Source organism: Hemitrygon akajei, chromosome 12 (assembly GCF_048418815.1).
Source record: "Hemitrygon akajei chromosome 12, sHemAka1.3, whole genome shotgun sequence".
NCBI classification, from domain to species: domain Eukaryota; kingdom Metazoa; phylum Chordata; class Chondrichthyes; order Myliobatiformes; family Dasyatidae; genus Hemitrygon; species Hemitrygon akajei.
Genome location: NC_133135.1, coordinates 73,982,159 through 74,000,685, shown reverse-complemented (window position 1 = coordinate 74,000,685; position 18,527 = coordinate 73,982,159). Strand labels below are relative to the sequence as shown.

The window sequence follows — 18,527 nt, the reverse complement described above, 5'->3', positions numbered from 1 at the left end:
CTTCCCCAATCTACATGCATATTAAAATCCCCCATGACTATTGTAACATTGCCTTTTTGATTAGATTAGATTAGATTCAACTTTATTGTCATTGTGCTGAGTACAGATACAAAGCCAAATTAAATGCAATTAGCATCTAACCAGAAATGCAAAGAATAGTGTTATTTACAAAATAACTGCGATTAAAAAGTAAGTGCTACAGCACACAAATATAAAAGTACTGAGACAGTACAATATGGGTGCAATATTGCTTAGCGCTGTGATGTGAGGTTCAGCAAGGTTACGGTTTCAGGGAAGAAGCTCTTCCTGTGCCTGCTGTTGCGGGAGCGGAGGCTCCTGTAGCACTTACCAGATGGAAGGAAAGTAAAAAGTTCATAGTTAGGGTGAGATGACTTTTCTATCTTCTGTTGTAATTTGTAGCCCACATCCTGGCTACTGTTCAGAGGCTTGTATATTATTCCTATCAGGGTCTTTGAAATTGTTGCAATTTCTTATCTCTACCATAAAAGATTCTACATCTTTCAATCCTAGTCACCTCTTTCTAAATACTTGATTTCATTTTTTACCAATTGAGCCATGCCACCCCCTCTGACTACGTGTCTGCTCTTTCAATACAATGTGTATCCCTGGATGTTAAGCTCCCAACTATAATCTTCTTTCATTTCAAGTCAGTGATCCCCAAAATGTCATACCTGCCAATCTCTAACTGAGTTACAAAATCATCTACCCTATTGTATACTCTGTGGATTCAAATATAATACCTTCATTCCTATATCCAACAACATTTTCAATTTTGTCCACCTTTTACACTGCAACTCAACCAACTGGCTGCAATTTTTCCCTATCATTTGATTGTCCTTCCTGACTCTACACACTGCCTCTGTTTGTAAACCAACAGCCCAATTACTCCATTTCCCACCCCCCTGCCAGATTAGTTTAAACATTCCCCAATAGGTCTAGCACACCTGCCTGCAAGGACAGAGATCCCACTTGGGTTCATTTGTAACCCGTCCCTTTTGAACAGGTCATACCTTCCCCAAAAGAGATCCCAATGATCCAGAAATCTGAACCCATGCCCCCTGCACCAGTTCCTCAGTGATGCATTCACCTGTGAAATCATCTTATTCTTAATTACACTGGCGTGTGTCACAGGCAGCAATCCAGAGACTGCTACCCTTTTCACGTGCCGCTTTTCAGCTTTCTACATAACTCTCTAAGTTCTCCCTTCAGAACCTCATTGCTTTTCCTATCTATTTCATTGGTGTCGGTACCTACCAAGACATCTGGTTGCTCACCCTCTCCCTTTAGAATGTTGTGGAATCAATCTGAGACATTCCCTGACCCTGGCACCTATAAGACAATATACCATCCGGCTATCTCTATCACATCCATACAATCACATGTCTACTCCTCTAACTAAGGAATCCCTTATCACTACTGCAGTCCTCTTCTGATCCACAGAGCCAGAGACCTTGTCGCTGTGGCTCCCCCAGGTAAGTTGTTCTCCTCAACAGTATCCAAAATGGTTTACTTATTATTGAGGGGGACAGCCACAGGAGTATTCTGCACTGGCTGCCATTTCTCCTTCCCCTCCACCCAATTACCCATGTTTCCTAAGATGACTATAGCTCCTATCTATCATCTCCTCACTTCCCTTGATGAGCCAAAGATCATTGATCTGCACCTCCAGTTTCTTGACACATTTTCTAAGGAGCTGAAGCTTGGTGCAGCAGGTACAGATATGATTATCCAGAAAGCTGGGGGGCTCCTAGAATTCCCACACCTCCAAACAAAGAACACAACGTGGCCCGTGGAGCCACCGCACTGCTCTATCTATGCATTAACAGATAAAGAATGAAGAGTGAAGTGTCTCCATGCTTCCAGCACCAACGTAGCATGCCCACAACTTACTCAACATAACCCATACTTCTTTGGAATGTCAGAGGAAGCTGGAGTACTCAGAGGAAACCCATGTTGTCGTGGAAAGAACTGTAAAACCCTTAAGGCAGCAGCAAATTTGAAGCCAGGTTGCTGGTGTTGTAATAGCACTTTGCTACCTGTGACACTACTGTGACACCCCATTCTCATTCCAAGTTGAGTCCCTTTCCCAACAAAAAAATTCTACTGGTCTTTTGCATTATTCCGGCTCTGAAGAATAGAAGAGTCCCTAAACCGTGGCCAGCAGGACAGCAGGAAATTTCCTAAGGGTTGCGGGGGGGGGGGGGGGGTGGGGGCGAGGGGGAATGATTAAATTGTGAGAGGAGTTAAACGTGGACAGGCTGCATTACGCTACTAACAAATACAGGCAGTTTCCGATGCAAGCAGCTTACCAACCTCATGCTGACTGCTAATTTGTGGAAACGTTGCCACAAGCCACTTCGAACCACGATCCAGCAACTGTATGTGCCCAGTAATCCAATACAGTGGATTCCAGTTAATTGGGACATGTTGGGACCACTACATTTTGATCCAATTAAATGGCTGGCCCAATTAGTCCATTTGCATGGCAATTGTTAAAAACGGCTAAAAAAGTCAAACTACTATTTACCTGAGTACCAAATAATGTAGATAAATGAAAAACAAAACAATTAGAACACTACCAAAACTACTACAGTACTCTAAAAGTGTGTCTTAGTTCCTAAGAGTTATCAAAGGAGGAATGAATCCAATGCTTACTGCCATGTTCTTTTGATTGACTGTGAATGAACAAAAGTAGTGCAGACACCTAGTGCAGCTAATGGATGGCCTTCAAATGATGCTTTCGATGATTGTTTTCTCTATATCTTTATTTTCATTGTAACATTCAAGATGATACCTTCAAATTCGTCATGGTTTCTAACGTGCTGAAGTTGTGAAATCATTTCAGTTTCACTCTCAGCTGTTTCTGGCATCTCCAAGCTTGAGTGCTTGAAACCACAATGAGCAAAACAGTTCGGAATTGTCTTACTGCTTATTTCTTCCCAGTTATAAGTGACAAAAATCAATGCTTTTTTTCTTATAAACACAAATGCACACAAGTGACACTATTTGAAATCTGTTCACATTGAGTCTCTGTGGGTGGAAGTTAGAAACAGGAAGCGGTCAATAACTCTACTGGGTGTCTTTATGGACCACCCAATAGTAACAGGGACATTGAGGAGCAGATAGGGAGACAGATTATGGAATGGTGCAATAATAACAGGGTTGTCATGATGGGAGATTTCAATTTCCGCAATATTAGAGATACATAAAAAAACTTACATCACAATACAGGCCCTTCAGCCCAAAAAGCTGTGCCGAACATGTCCATACCTTGGAAATTTCCTAGGGTAACCCATAGCCCAATATTTACTGAGTTCCATGTACCTGTCCAGGAGTCTCTTAAAAGTCTCTTAATATTGATTGGCATCTCCCTAGAGCAAGGGGTTTAGATGGGGTGGAGCTTGTTAGGTGTGTTCAGGAAGGTTTTCTGGCACAATATTTAGATAAGCCTACAAGAGGAGAGGCTGTACTTGATCTGGTGTTGGGAAATGAACCTGGTCAGGTGTCAGGTCTCTCAGTGGGAGAGCACTTTGGAGATAGTGATCACAATTCTATCTCCTTTACCATAGTACTGGAGAGGGATAGGAGCAGTCAAGTCAGGAAAACATTTAATTGGAGTAAGGGGAAATATGAAGCTATTAGGCAGGAACTTGAAAGCATAAATTGGGAACAGATGTTCTCAGAGAAATGCATGGCAGAAATGTGGCAAATATTCCGGGGATATTTGTGTGGTGTTCTGCATAGGTACGTTCTAATGAGACAGGGAAAGGATGGTAGATTACAGGAACCATGGTGCACAAAGGCTGTTGAAAATCTAGTCAAGAAGAAAAGCTTACAAAAGGTTTGGGAAAACTAGGTAATGATAGAGATCTAGAAAATTATAAGGCTAGCAGGAAAGAGCTTAAGAATGAAATTAGGAGAGACAGCAGGGGCCATGAGAAGGCCTTGGTGAGCAGGATTAAGGAAAACCCTGAGGAATTCTACAAGTATTTGAAGAGCAAGAGGATAAGATGTGAGAGAATAGGACCAATCAAGTGTGACAGTCGAAAAGTGTGTATGGAAATGGAGGAGGTACTTAATGAGTAATTTGCTTCAGTATTCACTATGGAAAAGGACCTTGGCGATTGTAAGGATGACTTACAGTGGACTGAAAAGCTTGAGCATATAGACATTAAGAAAGAGGATGTGGAGGAGCACTTGGAAACCTTCAAGTTGAATAAGTCACCAGGACTGGATGAGATATAACCCAGGCTACTATGCGAGGCAAGTGAGGAGATTGCTGAGTCACTGCTAATGACCTTTGTATCATCAATGGAGATGGGAGAGGATCCAGATGATTGGAAGGTTGTAGATGTTATTCCCTTCTGAAAGAAGGGGAGTAGAGATAGCCCAGGAAATTTTAGACCAGTGAATCTTACTTCAGTGGTTGGTAGGTTGATGGAGAAGATCCTGAGAGGCAGGATTTATGAACATTTGGAGAGGCATAATATGATTAGGAATAGTCAGCATGGCTTTATCAAAGGCAGGTCATGCCTTACGAGCCTGATTGGATTTTTTGAGGATGTGACTAAACATATTGATGAAGGTAGAGCAGTAGATGTAATGTATATGGATTTCAGCAAGACATTTGTTAAGGTACCCCATGCAAGACTTACTGAGAAAGTAAGGAGGCATGGGATCCAAGGGAACATTGCTTTGTGGATCCAGAATTGGCTTGACCACAGAAGGCAAAGAGTGGTTGTAGATGGGTCATATTCTGCATGGAGGTCGGTGACCAGTGGGGTGCCTCAGGAATCTGTTCTGGAACCTCTTCTTTTCATGATTGTTATAAATGACCTGGATGAGGAAGTGGAGGGATGGGTTAGTAAGTTTGCTGATGACACAAAGGTTGGGGTGTTGTGGACAGTGTGCAGTGTGTCAGAGGTTACAGCGTGACATTGATAGGATGCAAAACTGGGCTGAGAAGTGGCAGATGGAGTTCAACCCAGATAAGTGTGAAGTGGTTCAATTTGGTAGATCAAATATGATGGCAGAATATAGTATCAATGGTAAGACTCTTGGCAGTGTGGAGGATCAGAGGGATCTTGGGGTCCGAGTCCATAGGACACTCAAAGCTGCTGTGCAGGTTGACTCTGTGGTTAAGAAGGCATATGGTGTATTGGCCTTCATTCACTGTAGGATTGAGTTCAAGAGCCGAGAGGTAATGTTACAGCTTTTTAGGACCCTGGTCAGACCCCACTTGGAGTACTGTGTTCAGTTCTGGTCACCTCACTACAGGAAGATGTGAAAACTATAGAAGGGGTGCAGTGGAGATCTACAAGGATGTTGCCTGTATTGGGGAGCATGCCTTATGAGAATAGGTTGAGTGAACTTGGCCTTTTCTCCTTTGAGCATCAGAGGATGAGAGGTGACCTGATAGAGGTGTATAAGATGATGAGAGGCATTGATCGTGTGGATAGTCAGAGGTTTTTTCCCCAGTGCTGAAATGGCTAACACGAGAGGGCACAGTTTTAAGGTGCTTGGAAAAAGGTACTGAAGAGATGTCAGGAGTAAGTTTTTTTTTTACACAGATAGTGGTGAGTGTGTGGAATGGGCTGCCGGTGACTGTGGCGGAGGCGGATACAATAGGGTCTTTTCAGAGACTCCTGGATAGGTAAATGGAGCTTAGAAAAATAGAGGGTTATGGGTAATTCTAGGTAATTTCTAAAGCAAGTATATGTTTGGCACAGCATTGTGGGTCAAAGGCCTTGTATTGTGCTGTAGGTTTTCTAGTTCTATATTTCTATGTTTCTAAGCATGGTGTAGTGTGTAAAGGCCACATGGCAGGCATGTGACTGACACAAGATAGAAACTGTTCGGCAACAGGCTCTTGTCCCAAATAAGTAGCATAGTCTCCAAAATAAATGAAGGAAATCCCGGCTAATTTCTTGCTTTGTTTTTTGTTTTTTTAGAGTTGTCCCAAATAAGAAGCTGAGCCACCACTTTATAAGTATGATGGACAGTGGCAGAAGCAAAAAGGAAGTTGATGGCTAGGTATACCAATTTTTTTTCAATAAACATTAGCATCCTCTTCAGTGCATAGTCTTAATTTGCAGGAAGAAAAGGTAATGGACTGAAGGAGCAGATGGGACCACAGCAGGCATCCAATCTATTTGCATAAAGAAATGAAAACCATATTTTCAGCTAAGCCTAGGTCCCTGAAGAGAAAGTCAGTAAAGTTTGATATAAAATTGTGAACACAGCTCCAGTGAAGACTTTGCCAATATTTTTTTGAGTTTCTTATTGGATTCCAGGAAATTGAGAAGCTACTGCTAGTTGTAGTTGTGATTTGGACTCTAAACAAAAAAACATTCTCAATGATTTCTCTATATATTTTGTGCTATATTACCATCAAGTCATGAATATTTCAAGGTGAATTTGTTAACATTAAGTGGTTTGCAGGCATAACTGGGACTGCACTGCCAGTTACTATAGAAGGTTGATGTAGTCATTCACTATATTATATGTGGGGATGGGTTGCAGCCTTTGTTGTCTAAAAAGCATTGCCCATTTCATTTCCAAAGTTCCTATCCATATTTTGCCACAGCTGTGCATGGAAGATTGAAACTTGATTTAACTAAGGTATAGAAAATGGCATAAAAGTTTTTGGCAAGCTAAAATTAGAGCTCAAAAGATAAAGAACAAAATTAGGAGGCAGTTCTTCAACACAATTGCATGTAGAAATCTAGGAAGCTCTTCTACTGAAGGCAAAGAATGACATAACAATGAAAATATGAAGATTTAATTTGATAAGGGTTTTGTTGGGCAATACCCAGGGATATTAAACAAAGGTAGCTTAATGGATTTAAAGTCCAGAGTAGTCATGACTTAATTAGAATACCACGAAAGTTCTATGGGATAGTCCATCTCTGTTCCTAACCTTTGTAATGGACCTGTCAATAAAAATCAGCCCATTAGTTGCTGTGCTTGAAAGTAGCAATAAGGTCTCAATTACAGAGCTATCTCGAGTGGCCAACTGACAAGCGAAATGCAGCACATTCTGCAATGAGCTTTTTCTTAGAAATGTAGCTGATGGCTGTGATTTTGAATAACCATCAAACCTCACCTTTATCATTGAACATTTCAAATAGCAACTTCATGAAGCTCATTGTGCACAATTGAGTGCAGAAGCTGAGAAGATCCTGATATGGCTTGCATCTATACAAGCTCACATCCCTCAGCTATAAACCTGACATTAAAGCCCATGTAAGGCAATGATGCCTCTGCACTTTCCCACTAGTTATCAGTAAAATTCTAGAAAAATGAAAGACTGCAGGTTCATAAATAAGTGGAAAATAAGTAAACTCTAATGATGTTAAAAGTGAAAAATACTATTGAAGGATCACTTGTGCTGAAAATTCAAATTTCCAGTTATGGGAGTTCAGGAAGAATTCGAATGATTTGCTTTTTTCATTTTTCTTTCCTGTCATTTTTAATCACACAATGCCATTTTTCTTCTGTTTCTTTTGTTCTCTATACAATGAATTAGACTTTGATTTAGACCACATGTCTTAGTGAAGGTCATTTAACCTAAGTGGTTAAATGTTAGTGCATGCTGCTTGATAGGCTCACACATTCCACAGATCCCTTGTGGACACTAGGCCAATTTAGATTTTGTTGTTGGTCTGTGGTCAGTGACTATTTGAAGTGTTAACTGGAACTGGCAGGGTTATAATGCCCCTAGAAAAAAAGATCTCTAACCTTAAACACAAGATGTCCTGCAAATGCTGGAAATCTAAAGCAACACACACAAAATGCTGGAGAAGCTCAGCAGGTCAGGCAGCATCTATGAAAATGAATAAACAATCACCGTTTTGGGTCAAGACACTTCATCAGGACTGGAAAGGAAGGGGGAAAATGCCAGAATAAAAAGGTGGGAGGAGGGAAAGGAAGACAAGCTGGAAGGTAATAGTTGAAGCCAAGTGGGTGGGAAAGGTAAATGGCTGGAGAAGAAGGAATCTGATAGGAGAGGAAAGTGGGACCATGAAGAAAGGGAAGAAAGAGGGGCACAAGGGAAAGGTGAGAGGCAGTTGAGGAGAAGAGGTAAGAGGCCAGAGTGGGGAATGGAAGAAAAGGGAAGGGGGAGGGGAAAAGAAAAAGAAAAAAAAAATTACTGGAAGGTGAAATTGATATTCATGCCATCAGGTTGGTGGTCACAAAGTGTTGCTCCTCCACATTGAGAGTTGTCTCATCATGGCCAAAGAGGAGTCCATGGACCAATAGGTCGGAAGCGGAATTAAAATGGTTGGCACCCGGAACCTAACTCTAACGTTGTCCATCAAGTACGAATTGATTGATGAGAAGTTATTTGTTATCCACATTCAAAAAAGGTAAATGAAATCAGTGATATACTTACACTACATCATTTAGTTCCAGTCTTGTATCCGGTGAGGGATTGATGAGAATATATGACAGAGTGTTCTGGTGATCATTCATTTCATCTAAAGAAGAATGTGAGGAAATTTTCAGTTGTACAAGCTGCAAGCTTACGGAAACAAACATTGCAACCCCACTAAGTAGTGACTGCTATCCCTCAGGATAACATGGTGTCAACTGCTTCATTTCCACATTCTCTTCTAGATCTGAAGCATACATATCAATCCTCAGTATAAAAGGATTTCACAATATCATTGTGAAAATCAAAATTCAAATGATATGTTAACGTTTACAAAATTTGCCAACATTTCCCATATTGTACTAAAATAAACAATGTTACCAGAGTTTAGGAGTAGCTTGGAGAGTATTGTAAAGATCAGGACCATCTTTGGAGATGGAAATAGAGTCATTGTTTCAAGAGTTAACGCTGATGCTCTGTCCACATATGCAGCCTTATTGCGATTTTCATTTTATTTTCAAATTTCACAATATTCAATTTTTAGCTTTTCAATTTGAGTACTGGAAATGCTGAAAAAAAGTTCATGTAATTGTGCAATGGAAGAAATATGAATTAATTTTGGGCAAAGTATTACACTAAAGACATTCTTTTTACAAGAAAGGCATATTACTTCTAATGTTCTGTATCAAAGAATTTAGTGGAAGTCAAAGTTTCATGGAAATAGTTAAAAAGGTGCTCATTCCCCATCCGTAGTCTTTTACAGAACCAGTCAACAGACATTTTTCATAGAAATCTTGACATGTATTTTCATAAGACCTCAGACTACTGAATTAATTATTTTATCTCCATAGTACCATGCACGTTTGCACCTTCCAGGGATATGCAAAGAGTGAGCGTAGGTGTGTTCCTGGCACAGTCACCTATTTACCAATGAGTGACGTATCATGGAATGCTTCCTCCTTACGCTGCTGATTAGCACATACTAATTATCAGACATTTTCCATTCTCAGCTCTTGTGCTCCAGTCAGGACAAGTACAATCATTTCATGGATCCAGGAACCATAGGTTAATTAACTAAACTAAGTACTCAGCTAATTATACAGTAGAAATACAGCTCTTTATTCCCAGTCTTTCATGGAGTCTGTCAGCGGTTGTATTCACATTAAATGTTTATTTTTTAAACATTTTCTGTAGTCTTGTGTGCAATCCTTTAATATCAAAGCTGTATCTGGAGAAAAGTGAATTCTGTGTTGTAGGTCTGGACAGTTATTTCCCCACAGTAACCCAACTTTTATAAAGAAGGTTGGAATTGAAGGTTTATATAGAGGACAGATTAAAGAGCTAAGTAAAATGTAATACTGTAAGTTGCCACAACTACCACAGTATATGCCACACACAAAAGAAGACTGTGGTATTCCAAACCTGTCAACAACAAGATTGTCACAACCTTTCCATAGGTTTTTCCTGCTTTCTGACACCACTGAAAAGAGAGTACTCAAATCCTACTTAATACATCCCTAACACCCTCTGCAGCAAAGCTCAAGCGACCACCTGGAGCTGTGCGAAGCTGCTGCCGAATCAAAGCCACCATGCTGTAGCTGTCTGGCAGTTAATATATGTGAGCTGTCTAACTGAGCCAGTCATGCAAGCAGCATCTGCTATGTGTCACTAGAAGCTCTGTTGCTCCAGTAAGACTTGAACATCCCTTGGGAAGAATTACCTTTGGCATTCAGTTTAAAGTTGGTAGCATAGACTGCTGTTGTCAGAGCAATGCAGCCAAATAGAAATGAGATTATCCAGCAATCTCAGGATTTAATTCTATCCAGAAGTCTAGTATACATATTGTAAACATGTTTTAAATTACAAGAATGCACCACAATACATTTTAAAACACTGCAATGTATGGACCAATTTTCCCCTCTGCCCTGCTCAATCAATCAGTAAGATTGTAGATAATCCACACTTGGCCTTATAACATATCCCATGATTTCTTTTTCAAGCGTCTTTCAACCTTGCCTCTATAATTCCTCAGAGTATAAAATTTCATAGAGGTACAACACTGTAGGAGAAAAATAAATCCTTCTTGTCTCCATCTTAAATGAACAACCCTTTATTCCAATACTCTGAGCTCCTAGTTCTATAGACATTCAAGAATATGAAAGGGAATTTAGAGTTGACAGACATAGGGTGGGTAAAGGGAACTGGGTAAAGGGAACTTGTGAAAATCATGCTGGATACTCTCAGCTTGTCAAGCAGTATCTCTGGAAAGAAAAACTGACTTGTTTTTCAACTCTATGTCTATTGAGAGGTCTTTAAGATGAAACATTAAGTCTGTTTCTTTTTCCACAGATGCTGTCTGTTTTGGTGAAACTTTGGGATATCTTTTGGGTGGCACAAATTCAGTTATGAACATCTAATATCTATTTATGACAATATATTAGAGGCTCCTCTATACTCATACACTAGCCTCATTAAAATTGTTAACTTCCAATTCTGGATTCAGTATTTGCCTCCTGCAAATTTGTTGTCTGAATTTTATTCAAATATTCTTCAATGGCAATTATCATTTGTTATGCAGTTTAGACAAGCGGGGATAATGAGGTTATTGCAATCAATGTCATCACACCGTCCTTTGGGGATAATCTTGAAGAGAAACAGTAAACTATTTTTCATCTGCTGATCAACCTTGAAAATTCACATAATTATGTTTATAAATAAATTTGTAATGTGAGCCTACATTGCTATACTTGAGCGGCAAAACAGGTGAAGGCTATAAGGCTCCCTTAAGATCATTCTGTCTAGATTAAGGTTAGGTAAGAATTTTGATTAATTCAAGATAGACAAGGTTACTGTTGAAAAAGAGCATTTCAATAAAATTCAGAAAACAGATTTAGAGGATAAAAAAATTAAATCTAGAAGTGCAATTTAACAATTTTTTTTCATTTCAAATTTCCTTATTAATTCTCTGAATGTTGTTCAACCTCAGTTCATTGAAGGCTGAAATTCATCAGTTTTGGGGTTTCCCTGCACTTGCTTCCCTGGTGCTGTTTAAAATCATGTAGCTGTCTCACAAATCAAGCTATACTGTTCATAACATCCTAACGTCCCTGCCTCTGATTGACCACAGTGTCTGTCAGTGGATAGTCTGTTCTTGCCATGTAATCAACATGATATTCTACATGGTAAGTTGCTGATAGAAAGAACACAACTGATGCTACAGAGTATCTGTACAATCTCTTGACCAATGAGCCAGTGGGACCATGAAATGGCAATATATTGTTTGTCAGAGAACTGTGTGGAAAATTCAATGCCAAATGAATTACTGAAAGCAGAGAAACATGAACATTTATGAAAAAGGAGTTTGTAAAAAAAAACCCCATCATACTGGAAGACTGAAGGAATGATGTAGCGGGCTTGTATTATCTAATTTTCAGTGCAAGAGAGGTTGACGGGCAGTAATTAAGATATATCATATTGCCAAAATGCATGTAGATATGAAATTACTTCATTTAACTTTGTATGGAAAGCTTATTTTATATTTAACACAGAAATACAGAAGCTCATCCTGAAAAAAAAAATTCAAATTGAAGAAAGAGTGCAAAATATTGGCTTCTCAAAGCTAAAGACAGAATGGTGCATTTCCACTTGCAACATCCCCGTCTCTGCATTTTTCTGCTCTATCATAAATATACAGTATAAATAATGGTCAACATCTAGACACACTGTTACTTTAATAGCAAATTTTGCAGCTTTATAACAGCTACTAACCATCTTTAAAGAAAGTTAGCATATAGGAAACAACACAGGCAATGAATATTTTTAGATTAAACAATACAGTGTCTTATACTTGAATGCAACTTGCACTGATCTTAATTTTAATAAACTCTACTCAAGGCAAGCTATAGTTTCTATTGGACAGATTTATCACCTAATATCCTATTTAGTCTAATTGATATTTTTTGTTGTCTTGCTTGATTGTGACATAGTTTCCATAACTAATTCCAAAAGAACTGATTTGTTTTAATGATTGTTTTCTTGTAATTTCAAATTCATCAATGGCATCTACCTTAAGTGAGCACTGGCAAGGAAATAAGATCAGTTCAACGGCACATTTGCCTATTCTACATCCAAGCACCCTTCTCTCTCTGGCTAGGTTAAGCTCTTTCATAGTCTATTGATTTCTTTACACTGTGGTGAATAATGAACAACCTATTCAGTTATTGCATAATGTTTAATTTCAACTTTCTTCAGTTAATATTTAAGATTCCACACACAACCTTGCCTCCTTTCCTTTTCTTGGATTATTTAGTTTATTCAATGGGAATGACTTTTTTTCTTACAATGTGTAATGAAATCATGAATAAATTAAGTCATTTTTACTGTAATTCTAAACATGCTACTTTTGAAATGATACTATTACCGCACTAGAAATACTGACCATAATAATACTTCCTCTATTTACTTATGCCAATATTTTATATTCTAAGAACGGAAACCTATCCCACATATCAGATAAAAAATGTGACCTTTTCAGGCAGGATTAGATTACTGCTTCTATTAAAAATGTATTTTTTTACATATTTAAATCAAATCTATCTGGGAAATGAGATAGCATTCTTATAAACCACACATTGTTGATAAAGGAAGCAATGTATGGCTTGAGAAGGAACAATTGGTTCCTCTGTGCATTGAAAGATATGCATGAGAAAAGTGGGTTTCTGCATAATATTCTAACAGACAATACAAAAAGATCCTAAAGATTGGCTTTTTGAAGAGCATTTGAATTCTGTATATTGCCTTTGAAACAGGAGGAGTTTTTTTTAAATAAAATTGAAGTTCTAATAATTCCAAAAGATAAATTGTGTGAATTATAGAACAAGAAATATTCCAAGAATTTCAGAACTCTTATCAGTTTGTAAGGAAGGTAGCCCAACTAACTTATTGTACCAAATCTTTACCAAAAAAAAAATCTGTTTAGAATGATGGTGAATGAGAAGACTCTTACAATCTTAAGGGAAAATCACTTTAAATTGCTTTACAATCAATTATTGTCCTGATGTATATCGCTATGGTGCAATTTTTTTCTATGCTCTCCAAACAGTAAGTATAAAAGGTATTATTCATAAAAGCGATCAATGCCGTAAATGACGTTTGCAGCTGAAGTCCTTAATTGAACAAAACAGTTTCACCTCCAGTGTTAAATGATCCAAAATGTATCGTACTGAAGATGACATGACAGTACTGTGAGCAGATTGTATGGCTTAAATGATTCAGTTGGTTGAATTTTAGACAATATCACAAAAGAAAAATACAATATCTCTTCAGTATTCCTTCTGATGTTTGTCTGTTTCCATAGTGTTCACCCGCACTGCATGGAACTTTCATTTTAGGATAACCAGATAAAAGAACATTTTTACTGCCCATTTGTTCTTGTTTTATAACAGAAAATTAAAAAAAAAAGATTCAGATATCCTTTAGCAGAGCAACATTGAATGTATTAAAGCTTTTCATCTTTTACTTGAATTCAGATTCCTAACACATTTAAAAGGTACCAGTCACCTATGTAATTAATGAAAGTGCGACCTTGTTCACACTATTTCTCTATTGATTAGTTGGCAGTAGAGTCTTTAGAAAGTAACACTGCTAAGGAAAAAAATTCAATAACGTAATTATGACTAGTCTCCTTTTTCATTTTTATTCATTATAAAACTTATACAGTTTTATATAGATCCAGGTTATTGCGTCAAGGTTGCAATGCAACTTAGGTCCTAAAATTGTTATTTGAACTTAGCACAAGTGAAATGTTAGTGAAATTCAGTGTAAAATATAGAAATAAGTATTTGTCCTATAGTATTAGTTTATATCTTATTCAACTGGCATCAACAATATGATGAAGCACATATTGATGTGATATGGAGATCATTCCCTTATCTGGAGTGCAAAGGAGAAATATGCTGGAAATACTCATCAGGTTAGGCCTCAGAGAGGCCTATGCAGCAAGAGGATATGGCATTAGCTTTCAAGTCTGTGGTTCAAGGCACTAGTCTTGTAATATTTCTTTAAAATGGAGTACAGGAAAAGAAACACACCTAATTCTTTCAATTTAAGCCATCAGCATTGACTTCTCATAAACTGCATGTTTCTTTAGCTGCAGGTCAAGGATTACCGAAATCTGCTGGCAAGCATTCTAAAATGCTTTCAGCGATGGAAACTGGAAACAAAGAAATGACAGCTTACTTAATAAAACAAATACATCCTTGGATGTAATTAATAAAACTGTCTAGAGCTCAAAAATGAACTTACATTTAATTAATTAATTTAAGGACAATCAATATTGCAGTCAATGCCAGCATTTGTGTCTCAGTTCGTACTGCCCTTGGAAATAATGCCTGTGGATTGGAGGGTAGCAAATGTTGCCCCACTGTTTAAGAGTGAGGAAATGGGGAAGTATCAATCTGCTAGCCTAAAGTCATTAATCTGGAATCCAAATAGAGGATGTAATAGTAGACACATTGAAAAGATTAATTTTTGAGGATGTTATTGGAAATATTTTGTAGGGTTCCCTATGGTCCCATGGAAGGTGGGTCAGCAAAGTGAGATAAATTAATTAAAGATAGCACTACATACTCTCACATGTTGACAATGGGTTAATAAACAAAAGGAAAATAATAAGCATTTACAAAAAAGATTTGTTTTCCTTTTCCCTCCGGTGTGTCAGATTGTGGTATGTAGGTGAGGCATGGCAGTTTACAATACTCTGGCTTGGTAATGTTTAAGTTCAAAGGTGCCAGTGTGCAAAATCTGTACACAAGTTAATCAAAGCCAAATTGCAAGCACAATACGTCATGAGCAACACACACACAAAATACTGGGCGAACTCAGCAGGCCAGATATCCATCTGCTGTCCGGTGCTCCTGGTGTGGCCTCCTGTATATCGGTGAGACTCGATGTAGATTGGTAGATTGCTTCACCAAGCACCTACACTCCGTCCGCCAGAAAAAGCAGGACCCCCCCAGTGGCCACCCATTTTACTTCCACTTCTCATTCCCATTTTGACATGCAAGTCCGTGGCCTCTTCTACTGTCATGATGAGGCCACACTCAGGTTGGAGGAGCAATGTCTTATATTCCATCTGGGTAGCCGCCAACCTGATGGCATGAACATTGATTTCTCAAACTTTTGGTAATGCCCCTTCCCAACTTCACCATTCCCCATTTCTCCTAACCTGCCCATCCCCTCCCTCTGGTGCTCCTCTCCCTGCCCTTTCTTCCATGGTCTTCTGTCCCCCTGTCAGATTTCCCCTTCTCCAGCCCTTCATCTCTTTCACTAATTAACTTCCCAGCTCTTTACCTCACCCTCCCTCTCCGGTTTCACCCATCACCTTGTGGTTCTTCCTCCTCTCTGCCCATCTTCTTACTCTGGTTCCTGATGAAGGGTCTTGGCCTGAAATGTCGACCAAACTCTTTTCCATAGATGCAGCCTGGCCTGCTGAGTTCCTCCAGCATTTTGTTTGTGAGGTTAGATAGCATCTAAGGAAAAGAGTAAGCAGTTGACATTTTCGGCCAAGACTCTTCTTCGGGACTGGAAAGGAAGGCAAGATGTCAGAATAAAGTGGTGGAAGGAGGGGTGGGGGAAAGAAGCACAAGGTGATGTGATAGGTGAAGCCAGGAGAGGGGAATGGGGTGAAGTAGAGTTGGGAAGTTGTTTGGTGTGTTACGAATGTGCCACAGCTCTGAGGGGCCGAAGGGTGCGGGGTAGCCCCCTCCTTTGAGAGAATCGCAAGATCACTATTAAGTCAGTTCAGGGGACACAGGAAATGAGAGAAAGACATGCAGAATCCACAAAAGGGTTGGAATGTGTCTTGGCCTCCGAAAGGCGGACCCATTGATACCGGCTATTGTCTCTTGGAGACGGACTTGTGTATTGCATCCTGCACGATGCATCGAAGCCTCCCCAGGCAATGAACTGAGGGGGAGATTGGTGGAGGGATTGCATCATCCCAACCTGATCGACATCTGTGACCCTGTGAGTCAGGATAAAAAGAGGGTCTGGGGGACCCTCAGACGCACCAGAAGAAACGCTAGCGATCCCGTAATAGCGAAAGCCGGTGGAAGGCCACGTGCATCCGCTTCCATTTGTCCGAGATCGGTGGCCTTTGCCACGGAAAAACGGTTTTTAGCTAACAACGGGGAACTCAACTCCCAACGACTCTCGAAGGATTGACATCATAAAAGGAATCAGCAAGTTTTTCTCTAAATCTCTCTCTCTCCAACAATTGCCACACAGCGGTCCCCAACGGGTGCAGCTGGAATGAACTAAAATGACTTTTATATTTCCATCGGACAATACATTATCCCCTAGGCAACGATAGAGCTATTTCTTATCGATTATTATTATACCCGCGCTTTTAGATTTAGTATTGACGACGTATCTTATCTGTGTGTTTGCATTGATATTATTTTTGTGTATTTCTATCAATAAATCCTGTTAAAAATAGTACCATCAGACTTCAACGGACCTCTCTATCTTTGCTGGTAAGTGACCCAGTTACGGGGTACGTAACAGGTGAAAGAGATAAAGGGCTGGAAAAGAGGGAATCTGAAAGAAAAGGACAGAAGAAAGGGAGGGTGGAGGAGCACCAGAGGGAGGTGATTGGCAGGTAAGAAGTTAAGGTGAAAGAGGGAAACAAGAATGGGGAGGGGGGAAGGTGAGGGTCATAACTGGAATTCTGAGAAATCGATGTTCATGCCATCAGGTTAGGAATGGGAATGGAAAGTAGAATTGAAATTGGTGGCCATTGGGAGATCCTGCCTTTTGCGGCTGATGGAGCAAAGGTGCTCGGCGAAGAGGTCTCACAATCTATGTTGATTCTCCCTGATATACAGAAGGCCACACTGGGAGCACCGGATACAGTAGATGACCCCAAAAGACTCTCAAGTGAAGTGTTGCCTCACTTGGAAGGATTGTTTGGGGTCCTGAATGGTAGTGAGAGAGGAACTGTACGGGCAGATGTAGCACTTGTTCTGCTTGCAAGGGTAAATGCCAGGAGGGAGATCAGTGGGGACAGATGAATGGACAAGGAAGTTGTGTAGGGAGTGACCCCTGTGGAAACTGGGAAGTTGGGTGGAGGAAAAGTTGTTCTTAGTGGAAGGATCTTGTTGGAGATGGTGGAAGTTACAGGGAATTATGTGCTGGATGCGGACGATGGTGGGGTGGTAGGAGAAGACAAGAGAAATCTATCTTTGAGGTGGCAGTGGGAGGATGTGTGAGAAATGGAAGAGATGCGAGTGAGGGCGGCATTGATGGTGGAGGAAGGGAAGCCCCTCTCTTTGAAGATGGAGGACATTTCAGTTGCTCTAGAATGAAAAGCCTCATCCTGAGAGCAGACCTGAGCGAACGGGTGGCACTTTTACAAGTGACAGGGTGGGCAGAGGAATGGTCTAGGTAGCTGTGAGAGTCCGTGGGTTTATAGAAGATATCAGTAGATAGACTGTCTCCTGAGATGGAGACAAAGAGATTGTGAAAGGGGAGAGGGGTGTCAGGAAATAGACCAAGTAAATTTGAGGACAGGGTGGAAGTTAGAAACAAAGTTGGTGAAATTGTAGAGGGTGCACGATTTCCAGGATGTTCAACATCTGCAGATTTTCTCGTGTAAGACATGACCAGATAGTTTATGAATATTTATTACAAGGGAGTTTGAAATAGAGTAAAGAAATCTTGCTGCAGGCACACTGTGCCTTGGGTGAACAGACTGGACTTCTGTCTGCTTGCCTTAGAAAATACGTCCTTGGCACTAGAACAGAGTTTTCTAACGTGGGGTCCATGGACCCCTTGGTTAATCGTAGAGGTAAATGGCATAAATAAGGTTGGGAACCCCTACATTAGAGAGATAACAGTAAAGGTTCATTATATTGTTTCCAGACGTGCAAGTTTATCCTGTGCTGATTTGATGAAGAGTGCATTCCATTGAGCTTCACAAGCAAAATGCAAGAAATATGTTTCCTCCGGCAGAATACTCTGGAACTAAGGAGGATACAGAGGATAAAGGCAAGATATTTATTACTGAGGTAAGAGAAATTAAGTGGTGATAATCATTGGAATTCTCTACATTAGAGGGCTTTGGAGGCTCAGT

General features: G+C 39.8%; 1 protein-coding gene across 1 annotated transcript in view; it reads right to left on the bottom strand.

The window, feature by feature from the left end:
* LOC140737212 (potassium channel subfamily T member 2) overlaps positions 1 to 18,527 on the bottom strand; it is an 879,580-nt gene that overhangs the window by 6,556 nt on the left and 854,497 nt on the right. The window contains exon 29 of the mRNA XM_073063510.1: positions 8,417 to 8,501. Coding sequence (XP_072919611.1) covers positions 8,417 to 8,501 — 85 coding nt within the window. The remainder of the gene's footprint in view (positions 1 to 8,416; positions 8,502 to 18,527) is intronic.